Source organism: Pseudophryne corroboree, chromosome 12, assembly GCF_028390025.1.
Source record: "Pseudophryne corroboree isolate aPseCor3 chromosome 12, aPseCor3.hap2, whole genome shotgun sequence".
Taxonomy (NCBI): Eukaryota; Metazoa; Chordata; class Amphibia; order Anura; family Myobatrachidae; genus Pseudophryne; species Pseudophryne corroboree.
In genome coordinates, this window is record NC_086455.1 from 50,477,523 (window position 1) to 50,500,317 (window position 22,795).

The 22,795-nt window shown below is 48.2% G+C and overlaps 1 protein-coding gene and 1 pseudogene across 1 annotated transcript in view; one reads left to right on the forward strand and one right to left on the reverse strand.

Annotated features, from left to right (window-relative positions):
- Positions 1 to 22,795, forward strand: part of VPS39 (VPS39 subunit of HOPS complex) — an 83,064-nt gene continuing 60,269 nt past the window's right edge. Inside the window, exons 1-6 of the mRNA XM_063947495.1 lie at positions 1 to 314; positions 12,123 to 12,188; positions 13,148 to 13,212; positions 13,295 to 13,337; positions 13,464 to 13,558; positions 20,162 to 20,260. Of these exons, the coding sequence (XP_063803565.1) occupies positions 242 to 314; positions 12,123 to 12,188; positions 13,148 to 13,212; positions 13,295 to 13,337; positions 13,464 to 13,558; positions 20,162 to 20,260 (441 nt within the window). The 5' untranslated portion in view covers positions 1 to 241. The remainder of the gene's footprint in view (positions 315 to 12,122; positions 12,189 to 13,147; positions 13,213 to 13,294; positions 13,338 to 13,463; positions 13,559 to 20,161; positions 20,261 to 22,795) is intronic.
- Positions 2,109 to 2,228, reverse strand: LOC134981684 (5S ribosomal RNA; annotated as a pseudogene).

Below are 22,795 nucleotides of genomic sequence, written 5' to 3' on the forward strand. Positions count from 1 at the left end.
GTAATGTTTTTTTTTTTACTCAGTAGCCTCAGCAGCAGAGGCTTACCTCCCATACAGGCAGCAGCAGCACATGGGAGGGGCCTAGGATCAGGAAGACGCTGCTGCTTTGGCTGCAGCTGCTGGGTACCGGTGGAAGGCCTCCATAGACGGTCACCGTTTTCTCTTGTTGTCATATACGTTCTTTGGGGCTGGCGGAGTAGGAAAGTCCGAGGTCTGGCGGGGCTGGAAGGCCGCAGCAGCCATGCATGACGCCTTTGAGCAGGTGATGATCCTGGAGAAGCTGCCGCTGCAGATAGAGTGCCTGGCAGCCTGGGGTAAGTTCTGGGGCTGTACCTGACCGGGCTCATAGCAGTGTCAGTGCCTGTCCTGCTGTTACGGTCTATAAACGCCCTGTCATATAGAATACATTATAGGTCCCTATGTTATATACTCTCCCCAACATCAGAGATTACTAATAAGTGGAGTTGTGTTTACATACACCTGTTCTAGGTGTCACTTATTAGCATGACCTCATCTCCTAGTGATGACAACTCCAAATGATAAACTATTGTAAAGTCCATTAAGGAATGACTCAAGGACAGAGCTAGATACATGTTTTATTGTGCTTTATAGCATGGAAAGCTGTTATTAGTGTTTGTGATTTAACACAAGTTCTTCTACATGTTTGTAACATTCACGCAAAGAATAAATGACTGTAATCTGCTGATAGGGAGCACAAGTTTCCTTTTCAGGATTCATTTTCCTTGCCTGAATAATTGAGTGGGTTATAAAATTGTATTTAATATATTATCTTATGTTTGGTTAAGGTTAATAACCAATTTAGAGTAGTTAAATACTTTAGCTATAATCTCTCTGTCCCATTGGTCGTTGTCCTGTTTTTGGTGTAAGAAGCAGTTTTCCCCTCCTTAGTATAAAGTGGCATGTCACCTCCAGCACGTATGCAGTATGTGTTCTGCTTTCTCTTCCCGTAGTTGTCAGAAAGTTGTGCAGTCATGGAGTTTAAAAGCACAATACTCACCCACTGTCTCCAAGGGGTCTATTCATGAACCAGTGATAAGAGTGGAGAAGTGAGCCAGTGGAGAAGTTGCCCACTGCAACCAATCAGCTGCTCTGTATAATTTTAAAGTATGAAAATTATAAATGTTACATCAATGCTGATTGGTTGCCATGGGCAACTTCTCCACCGGCTCACTTCTCCACATTTTTTACTGCTTCATGAATAGACCCCTAAGTATTCTCTCTCACTACTCACTGGCACTTGAGGAAGTCACACTCCACCTGTGTCTCACTTCACTTCAAATCTATTCTCTTCCCCTACAGCTCTGTCCTTTTTCTCCCCAAACAATCTTATTTCAAGTCTTTCCCAGTCATCTAATCCCGCTGCCTCCTCTCTATCTGCAACACCCTCCACGTCCTTAACTTTACCACCCATTTCACATTAAAAATTGATGCTATCTGCCCCCGGATCTCCTCCCTTTAGACTCCTGACACCTCCATATCTATAACTGCCTGTCCTCCTTCACCAATACTAAGGATGAAGTGTATCCTCCATATCTATATCCACCTGCCTTCTTGACTCCATTTCCCTCTTCTATTTCCTGTCTATTAACGCCTGCTTACAGCTCACCCACCTCTTCAAACTCTCTCTCTCTCATCCAGTCCCGTAACCTCTTCCTTCTAACATTTCCTTGTCTACCGAAAAAAACAAACAAAGAAGTATTGGAAAGTAGACTCTTTTTTTGGGAGCACTCTAATTCAGAGGTTAAAATTGTAACATATTACTGGTAAAATCATTTTTATTAGGTAAATATTTAAATTGAATTTAAGGAGTATAAATACTTAAGTGAAATAGCCTCGCGAACATATGAAAGTAAATTATTAATCATAAGTGATCACAATATCACAATCTGCGAATTGCCGGAAGTTAATAGCTATAGTACCAGAAGTGAATCATCATTGCACATTTTTTCTCATGTTGTATATGACCATCATTTATTCTGCATATATCCATTATGGATCATTTAGGCCGCAGAGAATTAAATAATTGGTTATGTGAAACCGAGTACCTCGTGGCATCTGTATAGGTGACAGTCTGTTTGGGAGCCAATTTATTGCAGTACCAGGGTGTTCAGAGGTGGTCTCCCATCCTATTACTAACCAGGCCTTTCACTGCTTAGCTTCCAAGGTCAGAAGAGATTGGGCATCTCCAGTGAGGTATGACCGCAATTATTGAGCTCGCCTCTTTTGGTCACCTATGTGTTTGTAGTGTAACCACTGTATATCCACATTGGTAAATTTTATAGACATATATGGCACAAATGCCAAAAACGTATGAGAATAGATGCAATCACCTGACTTAGTCACCAAGTGAGACGTCAGGCACAAAGATAAGGGTACACAGATGAGTAGAAAACCTGCTGTGCCGGAAAATTATTCAAAACCACACAACATCCACACATAGGACTTGCTTTTTACTCATAGAGAAAACTTAGGAGACACCAATATGACCGTATCAGAATACACTAAGTATAAGTGCTGAGTGTAAATACTCCACACAAGCTGCACATATAGCAGTAAATTTACACAGTAGTATGTGGGCTACAATATTCAAGAAAATAGCACCTTGGCACTGTAATGAAAAAATGCCAAGATATATTGCTTGCACCCAAACCGGTAGCGCTAACACAGCGCTGGTATACGAAAAAAGGGGAGGAGGGTTTGTGCTCGGTGCTAGTCTGTGGGTCACTGCCTATAGCATAAAGAAGCTAGTTTCTACAGATAACACTTGTTGAACATTTGGACTTCAAAGCAGTGACTAATAACAATCTGAAAATTAAGTCGTATAGTGATTTCACAAATGGATATCCCAAATTGATATTATAGCTTGCTATTGTTAATCATAGCATTATGGATTTATCCCGGCACTGTGCTCCTCTTAATTGTTTAAGAAAGAAACAAGTAAGTCCTTCTGCTGTTACTGATTGAAAGAATAAGTGAAGTACATGCTCCTGAACGTGTTCGGAAGGAAGCAAATTAGGTAGTATTATGAACAACGTATTCCTCCTAATCGGAAACAATGCTGCTGAACATGCACACAGTTCTCTGACAGGTACTGATAAACCAGAATTATTTGCTTGAAGGTTAATTATGTAGTGAACAAAGAAAAACAGATGAATCCTTTTACTACTTCTGATCAGGAAAATATGTAGAGTACATGCTCCTGAACGTAACTGAGAGAGGTGAAATACCTAATTTTGTATGCACTTAGTCTCAAATACTTGAAACGTTAATCATACACATTGTACTCTGACAGGTGCAGGTAGCCCATAGTTGTGTGCTGGCAGATTGAAATATGTTTGGGAGTAATGCGGGGTATATACGATACCACATCCAATATTGGTATTGACGTTGAGAGTCCCGCTTCCCGCCGTGCCGGAGCTCCGAGAATTGCAGCGGCGTGAAGTCGTAGTCCCGCGGTGGGTGAAGCGTAGCTTTGCGGCCGATGCCTGATGCCTCCTAAGGTTTCCGGCTGGTGCGGTCACGTGTGTACATCACGTGATCGTGGTTCCTGACGTACGTTTCGCATAATGAGCTTGATCACAGGGCATGGAGTGATTGCTGAGAGTTTCAGTTTAAAAAGAGCAATACTGGTAGTTGATTTTATTTTCTAGATGATAGACACTTAGCCAACCAATCATTCACCAGAGTATATAAATGGCTATGAATAATTAATTGTAGTATAATACAGGTGTTATTATTAGCGCAGGAAAGAGAAGGGAGGTTTTGTTTTGTTTTTATTACGGGGCGGATTTAGAGAGGGGGAGAATTTGTATGATTGTATTGGGGTAAATTAGGAATTTAGTACAAATATATATAAACTAGGTGCTTCATCGCACCCTACAGGCGCTCTTCACACCGTCGAAAGGGGCTACGCCCCCTTAACCCCTGCACGCCTTGCTGCGGTTCAATATTTGTATGAGTATTACCTGCATTCCTAGGTTTGTTAGTGGTTAAATATTGCACGACGAAAGTGCTTCCAATGGTGTAGGGGGCGTAGCCCCTTGCGACGGCGTGAACAGTGCCTGCAGAGCACGATGTACAGAATGTAGCGGGTGCGGGGGGGACCGCGGATGAGGCAGGGAGTATGTAGATGCTGCGAGTGGAGGGGGAGGTGGATGCATGTGTGGGGGGGAGGGGGTGCGGGACCTATACCTATGTCATTTTATTTGTAACAATATATAGGACACAGATAAGGATGTATGTGATATAGACATACCCGCATGAAGAGGTATATGGTGTCATTAGACACAGAGGGGAGTGCTGGTACAATGCGGAGCAGGGGCAGCTGTGTCCTCTCTCTACACCGTACCATCCTTCAGGTGTAGCAACACGGACATGTTGCGCACGCAAGGTCTCCACGCGGCCGCAGGTGCACCAGTCCCCTCTGCATGCACTATGTGCGCGCCCCCCTCAGGTGCAGTAGGAGGAGGGGGCGATGGCTGGAGCTGGACTGGTCATGTGCTCGGTGCTGGGCTTGCGCCCTGCGCTTGCTGTGTGAGGGATAGGGAGGAGGCGGCAGAGCGGAGCATCACCGATATACGGATAACTATGGGGGGCACCGCAGGGGGTTATGGCTCCTGTCCTCCTGGTGAGGGTTTGTCAGGGAGGTATCAAGGAGCCAGTGGTATGGACCGTGTATGGGATACAGGGGGGTAGGGAGGGGATCCAGAGACGCGGGGCGGTAGGGAGGGGATACAGAAACGCAGAGCGGTAGGGAGGTGATACAGAGACACAGAGCGGTAGGGAGGTGATACAGAGACGCAGAGCGGTAGGGAGGTGATACAGAGACGCAGAGCGGTAGGGAGGTGATACAGAGACGCAGAGCGGTAGGGAGGTGATACAGAGACGCAGAGCGGTAGGGAGGGGATACAGAGACACAGGGCGGTAGGGAGGTGATACAGAAATGCAGAGCGGTAGGGAGGGGATACAGAGACACAGGGCGGTAGGGAGGGGATACAGAGACGCAGAGCGGTAGGGAGGGGATACAGAGACGCAGAGCGGTAGGGAGGGGATACAGAGACACAGGGCGGTAGGGAGGGGATACAGAGATACAGGGCGGTAAGGAGGGCACAGAGACGCAGGGCGGTAGGGAGGGGATAGAGAGACGCAGGGCGGTAGGGAGGGGATAGAGAGACGCGGGGCGGTAGGGAGGGGATAGAGAGACGCGGGGCGGTAGGGAGGGGATAGAGAGACGCGGGGCGGTAGGGAGGGGATAGAGAGACGCGGGGCGGTAGGGAGGGGATAGAGAGATGCGGGGCGGTAGGGAGGGGATAGAGAGACGCGGGGCGGTAGGGAGGGGATAGAGAGACGCGGGGCGGTAGGGAGGGGATAGAGAGACGCGGGGCGGTAGGGAGGGGATAGAGAGACGCGGGGCGGTAGGGAGGGGATAGAGAGATGCGGGGCGGTAGGGAGGGGATAGAGAGAAGGGGGGCGGCAGGGAGGGGATAGAGAGAAGGGGGGCGGCAGGGAGGGGATAGAGAGAAGGGGGGCGGCAGGGAGGGGATAGAGAGACGCAGGGCGGTAGGGAGGGGATAGAGAGACGCAGGGCGGTAGGGAGGGGATAGAGAGAAGTGGGGTGGTAGGGTGGGGATACAGAGGCGTAGGGAGGAGGGGATAGAGAGACGTGGGACGGTAGGGAGGGGATAGAGAGACGCAGGGCGGTAGGGAGGGGATAGAGAGACGCGGGGCGGTAGGGAGGGGATACAGAGACATACCCGCATGAAGAGGTATATGGTGTCATTAGACACAGAGGGGAGTGCTGGTACAATGCGGAGCAGGGGCAGTTGTGTCCTCTCTCTACACCATACCATCCTTCAGGTGTAGCAACACGGACATGTTGCGCACGCAAGGTCTCCACGCGGCCACAGGTGCACCAGTCCCCTCCGCATGCGCTATGTGCGCCCCCCCCCAGGAGCAGTAGGAGGAGGGGGCGATGGCTGGAGCTGGTACCAGGGCCAATGGGCATGGACAGCGCGGTCATGTGCTCGGTGCTGGGCTTGCGCCCTGCGCTTGCTGTGTGAGGGATAGGGAGGAGGCGGCAGAGCGGAGCATCACCGATATACCGGTAACTATGGGGGGCACCGCAGGGGGTTATGGCTCCTGTCCTCCTGGTGAGGGTTTGTCAGGGAGGTATCAAGGAGCCAGTGGTATGGACCGTGTATGGGATACAGGGGGGTAGGGAGGGGATCCAGAGACGCGGGGCGGTAGGGAGGGGATACAGAAACGCAGGACCGTAGGGAGGTGATACAGAAACGCAGAGCGGTAGGGAGGTGATACAGAGACGCAGAGCGGTAGGGAGGGGATACAGAGACACAGGGCGGTAGGGAGGTGATACAGAAACGCAGAGCGGTAGGGAGGGGATACAGAGACACAGGGCGGTAGGGAGGGGATACAGAGACGCAGAGCGGTAGGGAGGGGATACAGAGACACAGAGCGGTAGGGAGGGGATACAGAGATGCAGAGCGGTAGGGAGGGGATACAGAGACGCAGGGCGGTAGGGAGGGGATACAGAGACGCAGAGCGGTAGGGAGGGGATACAGAGACACAGGGCGGTAGGGAGGGGATACAGAGATGCAGGGCGGTAGGGAGGGGATACAGAGACGCAGAGCGGTAGGGAGGGGATACAGAGATACAGGGCGGTAAGGAGGGCACACAGAGACGCAGGGCGGTAGGGAGGGGAAACAGACGCGGGGCGGTAGGGAGGGGATAGAGAGACGCGGGGCGGTAGGGAGGGGATAGAGAGACGCGGGGCGGTAGGGAGGGGATAGAGAGAAGGGGGGCGGTAGGGAGGGGATAGAGAGAAGGGGGGCGGTAGGGAGGGGATAGAGAGAAGGGGGGCGGCAGGGAGGGGATAGAGAGACGCAGGGCGGTAGGGAGGGGATAGAGAGACGCAGGGCGGTAGGGAGGGGATAGAGAGAAGTGGGGTGGTAGGGTGGGGATACAGAGGCGTAGGGAGGAGGGGATACAGAGACGTGGGACGGTAGGGAGGGGATAGAGAGACGCAGGGCGGTGGGAGGGGATAGAGAGACGCGGGGCGGTAGGGAGGGGATACAGAGATGCAGGGTGTTAGGGAGGGGATACAGAGACGCGGGGCAGCAGGTAGAGGATACAGAGAGGAGAGACGCAGGGTGGCAGGGAGGGGATAGAGAGACGCAGGGTGGCAGGGAGGGGATAGAGAGACGTGGGCGGTAGGGAGGGGATACAGAGACGCGGGGCAGCAGGTAGAGGATACAGAGAGGCGGGGCGGCTGGGAGGGGATAGAGAGACGCGGGGCGGTAGGGAGGGGATAGAGAGACGTAGGGAGGGGATAGAGAGACGCAGGGCGGTAGGGAGGGGATAGAGAGACGCAGGGAGGGGATAGAGAGCGTGGGCGGTAGGGAGGGGATAGAGAGATGCGGGCGGTAGAGAGGGGATAGAGAGACGCAGGGCGGTAGGGAGGGGATAGAGAGACGCGGGCGGTAGGGAGGGGTTAGAGAGACGCGGGGTGGTAGGGTGGGGATACAGAGGCGTAGGGAGGAGGGGATACAGACAGACGCGGGCGGTAGGGAGGAGATACAGAGACGCGGGGTGGTAGGGAGGGGATAGAGAGACGTGGGGCGGTAGGGAGGGGATGCAGGGTGTTAGGGAGGGGATACAGAGACGCGGGCAGCAGGTAGATACAGAGAGGCGGGGCGGCTGGGAGGGGATATAGAGACGCGGGGCGGTAGGGAGGGGATATAGAGACGCGGGGCGGTAGGGAGGGGATAGAAAGACGCAGGGCGGTAGGGAGGGGATAGAGAAACGCGGGTCGGCAGGGAGGGTCCCCAGTGAGGAAGCTGATGAAGAAAGGGGGGGGGGGGGAAGTAGTGGAGGGGGAGGGCACCAGAAGAGGAGACTTGTGTAAAGTGGGGACCACACATAGAATCAGTGGGTAGGATGGCCGGAGGGACTCGCAGTTGAGGCTGTGGGCGGCTGCTGCAGGCTGGTAAACAGTAGTGTCCAGAGGCATCACCGGGTCAGTATTACTGTTACACACATCTCTCACCCCCCTGTGGCCAAAAAGGGGGTGTGGCCTGTTGTGAAAGGGGCGTGGCCTCGCGGGTATGTTTTCTCTCGCTCCGGGGGTGTTTCCAGCTAGCCTGTAGATGCTGGCAGCCCCTGGAGACTGGAGTGTGTGTGGCGGCTCTTCTCTGTGACAGGAGGCGAGTGCTGCAGGAGATGACGTCACTGCAGCTCTCGCCTCCTGTCACAGCAGGAGAGCGGACAGCTGGATGTGTGCGGAGGAGGTGGCGGGTCTGTGTACGCGGGGCAGGGAGGGCTATGAAAGCCTTCTCCTGCGCCACCCGTCCCTCCTAATGTGTATGCCGAGGGCGGCATCAGCCGTTGTTGTTGGCCCGGCGCCGCGGCCGGGAAGTCAGAGCTGCTGATGGGTGGGGGGAGGGGAGAGAGAGAGATGGACAGGCAGCAGGAGCAGAGACTTGCTGACTCCGCCCACCGCTGTGACTCCACCCAGCGTTACGGGCAGGCACAGAGTCACAGATGTAGCCAAATATATAGGAGATATATAATGCATATTTGGGTCTATTAATGAGGTGTGTATATATGTGTGCATTATCTCTGTGGGGTGAATTATGTGAATGGTAGGGAAGAGTGGGGCTGAAATGGGTGAATTATTATAAATGTTGATTAAGTATGTAAATGAAGTTGTGAACATGAGTGAAGGATGTATGTTATTTGTGTATGTGGATGGTGAAAGTTACATCCATGTGATGCTTGGAGGGAAAGGAGGAAAAAGAATAAAGGAAGAAGAGAATTAGGTGAAGGTGAGTGACTCAGATTATGTAAGTATGGGTACTATTGTGGCATTAGGGCTGAAAGTATAATTTAATACTAGAAAAAATGGTGAGTTAGAGTGTGTAGATGTATAAGTGCTAAGACAAATAAGAGGGCAATGTGTTAATTCAAAATTATTTATGTGACAATTACAAGATGAGCCCACTATCCAATTTTGTGATTTAAAGTGAAAAATTGAAAATATGAGAAATTAAAATATTGTGTAGATTGCTACTGCTCTAGTGTGACATATTCCTATAATGATTGTGCTGGATGAGGTGTATTAGTGTTAGAATAATAATTAGTGATGTGGACCCAATATGTAATGTTATAACAAAGCAGGTAAATGCTAAATGCCTTGGGAATTGGTGGAAGTTAGTTCAAAAATACTCCATAGTTAATGTTTTCATTCATCCCTGCTGGGTATATAGACCCGATCTTGAAAATCCACTCGCTCTCTTTTCTTTGTTAGTTTTCAGTTAAGTTGCCCCCCCCCCCCCCCCCGTATACCAAGTCTGATCCTCTCCAAGCCAAAAACTTTGAGTTCTTCCCATCTACTTTCATGGTGCGTGTAGAAATGGCGGGCGACTGATGTCAATTATTTCATTTTAGCGTTGTGTGAGATGGCATTGCGTATGGATCCTACATGCTCTAGGATGCGCTGCTTAAAGGGACGAGTTGTCATGCCGATATACTTTTGATTGCAACTACATCGAAGGCAATAGATAACCCCTTCGGTTTGACAGTTCATGTAGTCTGTGATTCGTATTGTCTTCCCATACTTGTCCTCTATTTCCTTGGTTGGGTCAATATATTTGCAGGCCTTACATCTGCCGCAAGGATGTGTCCCAGTAATTATAGGTTTTTTATTGGGAAGTCTTTGAAAATGACTGCGTACAAATCGATCCTTCAGACTTTTTGATCTGCGCCAACTCATGGCAACCTTGGGGCCCAGATTTTTAGATAGAGTTGGATCTGCATGCAATATATGCCAGTGTTTCTGTATTGCCTCATTTATCTTTCTCCATTCTTGACAGAAATTACTGACAAAGCGAATAGTCTTGTCGGTACTTTTGTCTTTCGGATCTTTTTTGAAAATGATATCCTCTCTTTTTATGGTTTTGACAGTTTTCATGGCTTTTTTATTGAGGTTTTACTGTATCCTCTGTCACCCAGTCTTTTAGATAGTTCCGCGCTTTGTATTTTGAATTCTTGGTTGTCTGAACATTTCCTGCAGAGACGAAGGAATTCCCCTTTCGGTATATTTTCTATGGTTGGGGGGAAGTGAGAGCTAGTTTGGTGTAAGAGTGTGTTTGTTGCTGTACTTTTCCGATATAGATTTGTGGCGATCATTCCTTCTGAGTTTTTATAGATCCTCAGGTCCAGAAATGGTAATTCTGACTGGCTTATACTGTGTGTAAGACGGATGTTGAGATCATTTTTATTGAGGTTTTTGATAAATTGGTGCAGTAGACATAGATCACCTTCCCAAATCATGAGGATATCGTCTATGTATCGATTCCACATAATGACGTGGGCTGTGAAAATGTCATTACTATCTTTAAAGACAAATTCCTTCTCCCACCATCCGAGAAATATGTTAGCATATGTTGGCGCACAGGCTGCCCCCATCGCCGTACCCCTTGTTTGGAGGTAGAATTGATCGTTAAATGTAAAGAAATTATAGTGTAATAAAAATGATTTTACCAGTAATATGTTACAATTTTAACCTCTGAATTAGAGTGCTCCCAAAAAAGAGTCTACTTTCCAATACTTCTTTGTTTGTTTTTTTAGGTTGATAACTTTTTTGACTCTAGGGAGCACCACTGAAAGCAACAAGCATATGTACTAGGACTGATTTTCCACTTACATATGGTTGCTATATTGAGAAGTAATTTAGGAATAATTCAGTTTTTCAGAGGTCACTATCCGCTTAAATATTGAACTTGTGCGGTTCCCATTACCCTTTTCTTTCAACATTTCCTTGTCTCACAGTATCAAAAATATCTCACTTGTCCATATCTCTAACTACCACCCTATATCTCTCCTCCTCATTGCCTCCAAGATCCTTCAGCAGCTTGTCTATCACCAGCACTTCGCTTACCTCTCCTCCCACTGTCTCCTGGACCCACTTTAATCAGGTTTTACCCGTTCACGCATGATCTTTCTGCCAAATCCAAGGGTTATTTTGCTCTTCTCGTCCTCCCTGGCCTGGCTACTGCCTTTAATACTGTGGGTCATCCTCTTCTTCAGACTCCATTTTTCGATAACCGTGGCTCTGTCCCCTTATCGTTGACCTCCTACCTTTCTAACTGCATCTGTCTCTCTCTCTTGCCCCCCGACTACTTCTATTTCTGTTTATCTGCCGGTGTCTCCCAAGGTTTTATTCATAGTCTACTTTTCTTTTTCCTTTTACACATTCTTTCATGAATATCAGCACCTTTGGCATTCATTACCACCTCAATGCTGATGATACCCAAAAGTAACTCTCTTCTTGTGCACGCTTTTTTTTATCTCATGTCTCTGTCCCCCTGCTATCTCCTCCGTGATTTTCACAGCTTTCTCTATCTCATTATGTCCAAAATCAAACTTGTCATCAGATCAATTTTCACATTTCCTGCCTAGACTACTGCAACCTTACTCTCGGCCTTCCTCTCACCAGCCTGTCCCCACTTCAGTCTACCCTTAATTCTGCCAATCGAGTATCTCATGTATAAAAGTTTGTTTCACATCATTGAATTAACAACTGAAGTTGCCCAGTTAGCAGCAGTTTTGTGGGCAGATTTAATTAGCTGAGGGGTTTATCCCATAGCTAATTGTCAGCCTGGACCTATTCAATCAGATCCAGCATCTCCACGCGTAAAGTGATTTTTGCTCTCATCTACAAGTTGTATGCATTCAGTAGTCCTCTGTAGGGAGATATTTTCTAGATCAGAGCTGTCCCAAGTATTTTAGAGCAGGGGGAATACTAAAGTGCTGCTTTATAGAAGTGAAGATGTTGCCCATAGCAGCCAACCAGATTCTAGCTATTATCAGTTATCTAGCATCATCTAGAATATAAGTAGAATCTGGGAATGGGAATCATCGCCACATCTATAAACCCGTACTTTATTAAATATACCCCAGGTTTCATTCACATTACATGCTTACTCTCTGCAGCCTATAAAAGGTCAGTGAATACTACAGTGAAAACTTGACGTCTAGAACTCAGTTCTAAAATAATTGTTAATTCTGATGTGTTCCCTTTTCAGAAGAGTGGCTTCTTGTCGGAACTAAACAAGGGCATCTACTGCTGTACAAAGTAAAAAAGGAGCAAGGTGAGTTCTCCTTTCCTGAGTGTTATGGTGCATACACACTAGGCGATATTGTAAACAATATTGCTCATTTTTATATTCCTGAGCGATATTGTTTACAATATCGTCTAGTGTGTATGTGACGAGCGATGGCTGATGCGCGCTAACGACCGCCGCTGTCGGCTGTACGTGCAGCTCACTCTCACTATATTGTCAGAAGCATGCCGCAGCATGACTATGGTGGCCAATCCCGGGATTGGGATCCTGGATTTTGGCCAAAAATTGCCCGGTATTGGGGCTTCCATTCCCAGGGATTTAGAGATTAGGAAACCTCTTTTTTTTTTTTTTCTGCTGATCGTCCTCAGGAGGCTCCCCCTGCTCCCGGCTGTGCGCAGCGGCAGGCAGTGTGCAGCAGTCTGCACTTCGTGACCTCTGACTTCACGTCACACTGCGCAGACAGCCACACACCGCACGACGGTTGGACTTCACGCTGCAGTAGGTGGGCACTCCTTCCCACCAGGTCAGATGGGTAATGTTATTATGTGGTCAGGGCAGGGAGGGGAAGTGCGGGACAGCAGCTGACATTGCAAGGGATCCAATCCCAGAAATCCCGGGATTAATCATTTTTTAATCCCGATTCTCAAGATGGAAAAAAATGGCCCAGGATTGGCCTCCTTAGGCATGACAGCACTGTGCTATATCACTTGTAATATCGCACAGTGTGTATGCACTATGTTGGCGGGCCGGTAGGGGAACCACAGTATGTGATACCGCTCATGTACCCACCATTACTGTTGCATCTGATAATGCAGTTTTGTGGTCTTGTCCCGCACAAAACACAACTTTTTAAGATTAAATTAGAGCAATCTTTGCACTGCATGAAGTTTTTTTTCTTTTCTTTTTTTGCTTCTTACAATAACTTGCTGAAGTTTTTTTTTTTTCTCCTCTACTGTTTGACTGAAAGTAAAAATATTCTTACTTAGGTTGTAATCAGTTTGAGGTGACTCTGGAGAAATCCAACAAGAACTTTGCTAAAAAGATTCAGCAGGTAAGATGGGGAATACGCTGAGTGTTTGGTCCAGTTACTCTCTCATTACTCTGTTCCTATTAACCCATTTGTGTGATTTCAGATTCATGTTGTGCCTCAGTTTAAGATCCTTGTCAGTTTGCTTGGTAAGTTTTAGTTGTTTATTGATATTTGTTCTTCTTGTCTGTATGTCGTGGCAGTATTTGTAATTTGATACAAGTTTTGGTGTCAGCATTCTGCAATAGTTTCCATTTTTATTTCTTTTGACCTAGATAACAATGTGTGTGTCCACGATTTACTCACCTTCCAGCTCATGACCACCATTTCAAAGGCTAAAGGCGCATCTCTACTGTCCTGTGATCTCCAGGTGAGATCTTCAATATTTATATTCCAGAATCTGCGTCTTCTTTCTATGTACTAAAAGGGGGTCTTTGTGGTGTTTTTCAAACCACAACATATTATTAGCTAAGTATTATCCTGCAGTTTGGAGGCTGAAACTGCATCCGAAGTGTTGCTGTGTGCAAACATCATTGCCAAATCATGTGGCAAACATCCCATTTTGTCTTTTGGGGGTCATTCCGACCTGATCGCACGCTGCCGTTTTGCGCAGCGATCAGGTCATTACTGCGCATGTGTATGCACCGCAGTGCGCAGGTGCGTCGTACGGGTACAGAGCGGATCGTTGCTGAGCGATGGATTTTACGAAGAATTTATTTGCACAGCCGATCGCAAGAAGATTGACAGGAAGAAAGCGTTTATGGGTGTCAACTGACCGTTTTCAGGGAGTGGTTGGAAAAACGCAGGCGTGTCCAAGCGTTTGCAGGGCGGGTGTCTGACGTCTATTCCGGGACCGGACAGGCTGAAGTGATCGCAGCGGCTGAGTAAGTTCAGGCCTACTCAGAAACTGCACAAACTATTTTTGTAATGCTCGGCTGCACAGGTGTTCGCACACTTGCAAAGCTAAAATACACTCCCCAGTGGGCGGCGACTATTCGTTTGCAACTGATGGTCTCAAACACATTAAGAAGGCAAGTAATTCCACAGATTGACTCTTGACAAGGCACACCTGTTAATTCAAAACCATCCCAGGAGACTACCTCATGAAGCTGATTGTGAGAATGCCAAGAGTGTGCAAAGCTGTCATTAAAGCAAAAGGGGGTTACTTTGAGGAATCTAAAGTATAAAACATATTTTGATTTCTCTGACGTCCTAGTGGATGCTGGGGACTCCGTAAGGACCATGGGGAATAGCGGCTCCGCAGGAGACTGGGCACAAAAGTAAAGCTTTAGAACTACCTGGTGTGCACTGGCTCCTCCCCCTATGACCCTCCTCCAAGCCTCAGTTAGATTTTTGTGCCCGAACGAGAAGGGTGCACACTAGGTGGCTCTCCTGAGCTGCTTAGTGAAAAGTTTAGTTTTAGGTTTTTTATGTTCAGTGAGACCTGCTGGCAACAGGCTCACTGCATCGAGGGACTAAGGGGAGAAGAAGCGATCTCGCCTGCGTGCAGAGTGGATTGGGCTTCTTAGGCTACTGGACATTAGCTCCAGAGGGACCGATCAAAGGCCCAGCCATGGATAGGTCCCAGAGCCGCGCCGCCGTCCCCCTTACAGAGCCAGAAGACAGAAGAGGTCCGGAAAATCGGCGGCAGAAGACGTCCTGTCTTCAACAAGGTAGCGCACAGCACTGCAGCTGTGCGCCATTGCTCTCAGCACACTTCACACTCCGGTCACTGAGGGTGCAGGGCGCTGGGGGGGGGCGCCCTGAGACGCAATAAAAACACCTTGGATGGCAAAAAATGCATCACATATAGCTCCTGGGCTATATGGATGAATTTAACCCCTGCCAGAATACACAGAAAAACGGGAGATAGGCTCCGCCCCCTTCTCGGCGGCCTTATCTCCTCAGCACACTGGCGCCATTTTCCCTCACAGCTCCGTTGGAGGGAAGCTCCCTGGCTCTCCCCTGCAGTCACTACACTACAGAAAGGGTTAAAAAAGAGAGGGGGGCACTAATTACGCGCAGTATTAAAAATACAGCAGCTATAAGGGGAAAAACACTTATATAAGGTTATCCCTGTATATATATATAGCGCTCTGGTGTGTGCTGGCAAACTCTCCCTCTGTCTCCCCAAAGGGCTAGTGGGGTCCTGTCCTCTATCAGAGCATTCCCTGTGTGTGTGCTGTGTGTCGGTACGTTTGTGTCGACATGTATGAGGAGAAAAATTATGTGGAGACGGAGCAGATTGCCTGTAATAGTGATGTCACCCCCTAGGGGGTCGACACCTGAGTGGATGAACTGTTGGAAGGAATTACGTGACAGTGTCAGCTCTGTATAAAAGACAGTGGTTGACATGAGACAGCCGGCTACTCAGCTTGTGCCTGTCCAGACGTCTCATAGGCCGTCAGGGGCTCTAAAGCGCCCGTTACCTCAGATGGCAGATATAGACGCCGACACGGATACTGACTCCAGTGTCGACGGTGAAGAGACAAATGTGACTTCCAGTAGGGCCACACGTTACATGATTGAGGCAATGAAAAATGTTTTACACATTTCTGATAATACGAGTACCACCAAAAAGGGGTATTATGTTCGGTGAAGAAAAAACTACCTGTAGTTTTACTGAATCTGAGAAATTAAATGAGGTGTGTGATGATGCGTGGGTTTCCCCCGATAACAACTGATAATTTCTAAAATGTTATTGGCATTATATCCTTTCCCGCAGAGGTTAGGGTGCGTTGGGAAACACCCCCTAGGGTGGATAAAGCGCTCACACGCTTGTAAGAACAAGGGCTCTACCCTCTCCTGAGATGGCCGCCCTTAAGGATCCTGCTGATAGAAAGCAGGAGGGTATCCTAAAATGTATTTACACACATACTGGTGTTATACTGCGACCAGCAATCGCCTCAGCCTGGATGTGCAGTGCTGGGTTGGCGTGGTCGGATTCCCTGACTGAAAATATTGATACCCTAGATAGGGACAGTATATTATTGCCTATAGAGCATTTAAAAGATGCATTTCTATATATGCGTGATGCACAGCGGAATATTTGCCGACTGGCATCAAGTATAAGTGCGTTGTCCATTTCTGCCAGTAGAGGGTTATGGACACGACAGTGGTCAGGTGATGCGGATTCCAAACGGCATTTGGAAGTATTGCCTTATTAAGGGGAGGAGTTATTTGGGGTCGGTCTTTCAGACCTGGTGGCCACGGCAACAGCTGGGAAATCCACGTTTGTACCCCAGGTCGCCTCTCAACATAAGAAGACGCCGTATTATCAGGCGCAGTCTTTTCGTGGGCAAGCGGGCAAAAGGTTCCTCATTTCTGCCCCGTGACAGAGGGAGAGGAAAAAGGCTGCAGAAATCAGCCAGTTCCCAGGAACAGAAGCCCTCTCCCGCCTCTGCCAAGCCCTCAGTATGACGCTGGGGCTTTACAAGCAGAATCAGGCACGGTGGGGGCCCGTCTCAATGAATTTCAGCGCGCAGTGGGCTCACTCGCAAGTAGACCCCTGGATCCTTCAGGTGATATCTCAGGGGTACAAATTGGAATTCGAGACGTCTCCCCCTCGCCGTTTCCTAAAGTCGGCTTTACCGATGTCTCCTTCTGACAGGGAGGCAGTTTTGGAAGCCATTCACAAGCTGTATTCCCAGCAGGTGATAATCAAGGTACCCCTCCTGCAACAGGGAACGGGGTATTATTCCACACTGTTGTGGTACCGAAGCCGGACGGCTCGGTGAGACCGATTCTAAATCTAAAATCTTGAACACTTACATACGGAGGTTCAAATTCAAGATTGAGTCACTCAGAGCAGTGATTGCGAACCTGGAAGAAGGGGACTACATGATGTCTCGGGACATCAAGGATGCTTACCTTCATGTCCCAATTTACCCTTCTCACCAAGGGTACCTCAGGTTTATGGTACAGAACTGTCACTATCAGTTTCAGACGCTGCCGTATGGATGGTCCACGGCACCCCGGGTCTTTACCAAGGTAATGGCCGAAATGATGATACTCCTTCGAAGGAAGGGAATTTTAGTTATCCCTTACTTGGACGATTCCCTGATAAGGGTAAGATCCAGGGAACAGTTGGAGGTCGGTGTAGCACTATCTCAGGTAGTGTTGCGGCAGCACGATTGGATTCTCAATATTCCAAAATCGCAGCTGATTCCGACGACTCGTCGTCTGTTCCTAGGGATGATCCTGGACACAGTCCAGAAAAAGGTGTTTCTCCCGGAGGAGAAAGTCAGGGAGTTATCCGAGCTAGTCGGGAACCTCCTATAACCGAGCCAAGTCTCAGTACATCAATGAAAGGGTTCTGGGAAAAATGGTGGCTTCCTACGAAGCAATCCCATTCGGCAGATTCCACGCAAGAACTTTCCAGTGGGACCTGCTGGACAAATGGTCCGGGTCGCATCTTCAGATGCATCAGCGGATAACCCTGTCACCAAGCACAAGGGTGTCTCTTCTGTGGTGGTTGCAGAGTGCTCATCTTCTAGAGGGCCGCAGATTTGACATTCAGGACTGGGTCCTGGTGACCACGGATGCCAGCCTGCGAGGCTGGGGAGCAGTCACACAGGGAAGGAATTTCCAGAGCTTATGGTCAAGCCTGGAGACATCACTTCACATAAATATCCTGAAGCTAAGGGCCATTTACAATGCTCTAAGCTCAGCAAGACCTCTGCTTCAAGGTCACCCGGAGTTGATCCATTCGGACAACATCACGGCAGTCACCCACGTAAACAGACAGGGTGACCCAAGAAGCAGGAGGGCAATGGCAGAAGCTGCAAGGATTCTTCGCTGGGCGGAAAATCATGTGATAGCACTGTCAGCAAGTGGGGACTTCACCCAGAAGTCTTCCACGTGTTTATAAAACTCAACAAGTATTGCGCCGGGTCAAGGGACCCTCCGGCAATAGCTGTAGACGCTCTGGTAACACAGTGGGTGTACCAGTCAGTGTATGTGTTCCCTCCTCTGCCTCTCATACCCAAGGTACTGAGAATTATAAGATGGAGAGGAGTAAGCACTATATTTGGGCTCCGGATTGGCCAAGAAGGACTTGGTAACCGGAACTTCAAGAGTTGCTCACGGAGGATCCGTGGCCTCTACCTCTAAGAAGGGACCTGCTCCAGCAAGGACCCTGTGTGTTCCAAGACTTACCGCGACTGCGTTTGACGGCATGGCGGTTGAACGCCGGATCCTGAAGGAGAAAGGCATTCCGGATGAAGTCATTCCTATCCTGATCAAAGCCAGGAAAGATATAACCGCAAAACATTATCACCGCATTTGGCGAAAATATGTTGCGTGGTGCGAGGCCAGTAAGGCCCCGACGGAGGAATTTTCAACTAGGTCGATTCCTACATTTCCTGCAAACAGGAGTGTCTATGGGCCTGAAATGGGGGTCCATTAAGGTTCAAATTTCGGCCCTGTCAATTTTCTTCCAGAAAGAACTAGCTTCAGTCCCTGAAGTTCAGACGTTTGTGAAAGGGGTACTGTATATACAGCCTCCTTTTGTGCCTCCAGTGGCACCTTGGGATCTAAATGTAGTTTTTGGGTTCCAAAAGTCACATTGGTTTGAACCACTTAAATATGTGGAGTTAAAATATCTCACATGGAAAGTGGTCATGCTGTTGGCCCTGGCCTGGGCCAGGTGCGTGTCAGAATTGGCGGCTTTATCCTGTAAAAGCCCTCATCTGATTTTCCATTCGGACAGGGCGGAATTGAGGACTTGTCCTCAGTTTCTCCCTAAGGTGGTTTTCAGCGTTTCACCTGAATCAACCTATTGTGGTGCCTGCGGCTACTAGGGACTTGGAGGACTCCAAGTTGCTAGACGTTGTCAGGGCCCTGGAAATAGAGGTTTCCAGGACGGCTGGAGTCAGAAAATCTGACTCGTTGTTTATTCTGTATGCACCCAACAAGCTGGGTGCTCCTGCTTCTAAGCAGACTATTGCTCGTTGGATTTGTAGTACAATTCAGCTTGCACATTCTGTGGCAGGCCTGCCACAGACAAAATCTGTAAAAGCCCATTCCACAAGGAAGGTGGGCTCATCTTGGGCGGCTGCCCGAGGGGTGTCGGCTTTACAACTTTGCCGAGCAGCTACTTGGTCAGGAGCAAATACGTTTGTAAAATTCTACAAATTTGATATCCTGGCTGAGGAGGACCTGGAGTTCTCTCATTTGGTGCTGCAGAGTCATCCGCACTCTCCCGCCCGTTTGGGAGCTTTGGTATAATCCCCATGGTCCTTACGGAGTCCCCAGCATCCACTAGGACGTCAGAGAAAATAAGAATTTACTTACCGATAATTCTATTTCTCGTAGTCCGTAGTGGATGCTGGGCGCCCATCCCAAGTGCGGATTGTCTGCAATACTGGTACATAGTTATTGTTACCAAAAAAAAAAAATCGGGTTATTATTGTTGTGAGCCATCTTTTCTAGAGGCTCCTCTGTTATCATACTGTTAACTGGGTTTAGATCACGAGTTATACGGTGTGATTGGTGTGGCTGGTATGAGTCTTACCCGGGATTCAAAATCCTTCCTTATTGTGTACGCTCGTCCGGGCACAGTATCCTAACTGAGGCTTGGAGGAGGGTCATAGGGGGAGGAGCCAGTGCACACCAGGTAGTTCTAAAGCTTTACTTTTGTGCCCAGTCTCCTGCGGAGCCGCTATTCCCCATGGTCCTTACGGAGTCCCCAGCATCCACTACGGACTACGAGAAATAGAATTATCGGTAAGTAAATTCTTATTTTTTTTTTAAACTTTTTTTCTTGTTTACAACATAATTCCATATGTGTTCTTTCATAGTTTTGATGTCTTCAGTATTAATCTACAATGTAGAAAATAATTAAATTAAATTAAAACCATTGAAAGAGAAGGTGCGTCAACTTTTGACTGGTACTGTGTATATGTATGTATGTATGTACAGTTGTGCTCATAAGTTTACGTCCTGTGTATTGTCAGCATTGTGTTTCTTGCAGCATGGTAAATTGGGGGAGGAGACGTTGAAGATGTGCGTGGCTGTCCGTAAAAAATTGCAGCTGTATTTCTGGAAGGACCGATCATTTCATGAGCTCCAGGTGACTTTAGCTACAGGCCGCAATGGCATCCGTTATCTTTTATCAGTTATCTACAGGAAGCTTTAAAAACAAACATTTCAGTGGTTCCCAAAAGTGATGGTGTTATTACACCAGGCTACTGAGATTCTGTCTAATGTATGTTTTCAGTTAAATGGGGTTTCCACTTCATATACTATTTAGATTACCCCTTCTTTTTCCAGTAATAGTGCTGTGGTCAGGTGAGGGAACCCTACCCTGGAACCCCGCCATATACTGTATATCACAGGGTATATGCTTATGTATCTTGTCTCTGCCAGAGGGGGTAATTCAGAGTTGATGGCAGCAGCAAATTTGTTAGCAGTTGGGCAAAACCATGTGCACTGCAGGTGGGGCAGATATAACATGTGCAGAGAGAGTTAGATTTGGGTGGTTTATATTGTTTCTGTGCAGGGTAAATACTGGCTGCTTTATTTTTACACTGCAATTTAGATTTCAGATTGAACACACCACACCCAAATCTAATTCTCTCTGCACATGTTATATCTGCCCCACCTGCAGTGCACATGGTTTTGCCCAACTGCTAACAAATTTTCTGCTGCGATCAACTCTGAATTACCCCCAATGTCCTTATACATCTAGCCTCAATACATCATGTGATGAAGGATTCCTGGCAAGAGTGAGCTGCCATTTCCCATGCAACTTGGCTTGCTCAGAGCCTGTTTTCTTCTTCGTCCATAGAGGATACAGGGAGAACGCCGAGTATAGCCTAGAGCGCTGGAGTCTGGGCACCAAATAGTTTTCTCTATTATCCATCTGGGGGACGCTGCGTCTGTACTGATGGGTTACAGTGTGTGGGAAGGGAGCTTTGGCGCAGAACCTATAAAATGAACTCCTCCCCCCTCTAGCCCCTCCCATCTCCAGCCTGACTAGTAGATTACCTCAGTTTAAGTTTTGTGCCTGGAGAGTTCAGGCACAGTTCCTTACTATAGATTTTAGTTAGGTTTTCTTTTCTTTGATTGTTTTTTTTTTTTTTTTTTAATATATCCTAAGTCCCTGTTTACAAGTGACAGGTATATATTGAGTGGGGAGTAGTTAGTTTATCCCCGCTCTCTACAGCCTCTGGGGACGTCACCACACTATAATCACTGGGGCTCCCTGTATCCGGACTTGTAATAAAACCAAGGAGGCTACTTTTCAAGTAGGATATTGGCAGCCACAACCTGTATAACAGTGTTGGGCTGTTAGTTTCTTTCCCCCATAAGCTTGAGTGTATGCGAGAGGCTGTGTATGCAGCGCGCATTGTGACTGGTGTTGTGGACTACAGAGCGCCCGGCAAGGGGGGGGGGGGGGCACTGACCGCTCTTTGACAGATGCGCTTGGACAGTTCCCTGGACACTACTACAGAGAGACAGGCCGGACGCTACTTCCGCCTGCCTCTAGCGCCGGTCTGTATTTAGTTCCCCTTCCTAAAGGGGACCACCAGCCGCTGCGGAAACAGAAGGGGAAGCACAGCTTCCCGCTTTTGTCTCACGCTCAGCACTGCGCCGCCCACCTCAGTCTGTGGGGACGGGCTTCTTCTACGGACGCCATTTACTTTATGCTGAAGCACTGCAGGGGGATGCTGCGCTCCGGATCACACACACACAACATATCAGGGGGATTCAGCTTCTCACCCTGTCAGGCCGGGATCAGCTTACCGCAAGTACACTGTATTACTATTAACTACCTTTCCTATTACAGTAGGCTACCTAATTTCCTCTGTTAATATACTGGTCCCCCCCTATTGCCCCCCCCCCCCCCTTTTCATTATACAGGGGGTTTTTAGAGCTATAGAAGGGGTAAGGAGTTACAGTTTGTAGTTGGTCAGTACTGAGTGCTTCCTTCTTAGGACACATGTCATACTTTAACACTGCAGTATGGCCAATAAGCCGGACAAATCTGCTAAGGGGAAGGCAGGCTATGCTGTTTACTCTGCCTGTTCTCAATGCGAATCCAAACTTTCTAAGGGTAGCACGGATCCAGGTTCTCTCTGCACTGCATGCTCTGGGACGCCTGTGGTTGAACAGTCTGGTGGTTCTGCAGATCAGTCTATTCCTCTGTGGGCCAGGAACATGGCCGATGCTATTGCGGATTTGTGTCAGTCCCAGTCAGGTACTGATACAAGTCAATCTGCTGAGGAACCACCTTGGGTGAGACATATGGGCAAATGTCTTTCGGATATAGCACAGTCTATTAACAAAATTGTGACTACTTCGGGCTCAGCGGCCACTAAGAGACAGCATCCGCTACCCGCTATCACCTTCCCAGGTGAGGAGTTAGATTCGGTCACTCCTTTGGAAGAGGGTGAACTGGATTATAAATGGGAGGATACTTCCACTTGGGAGTAAGAGGAATTGTCTACAAGTTCAGGTGTCAGGTTATTGATCAAAGCCATACGTCAAACCCTTAATCTTCAAGATATGGTAGAGGCGGAGACTTCGATGGCCTTTTTCAAACGACAGATGAGACAAGTAGCTGTCTTTCCTTTTACATACACATTTTGCAGATACCTTGAAA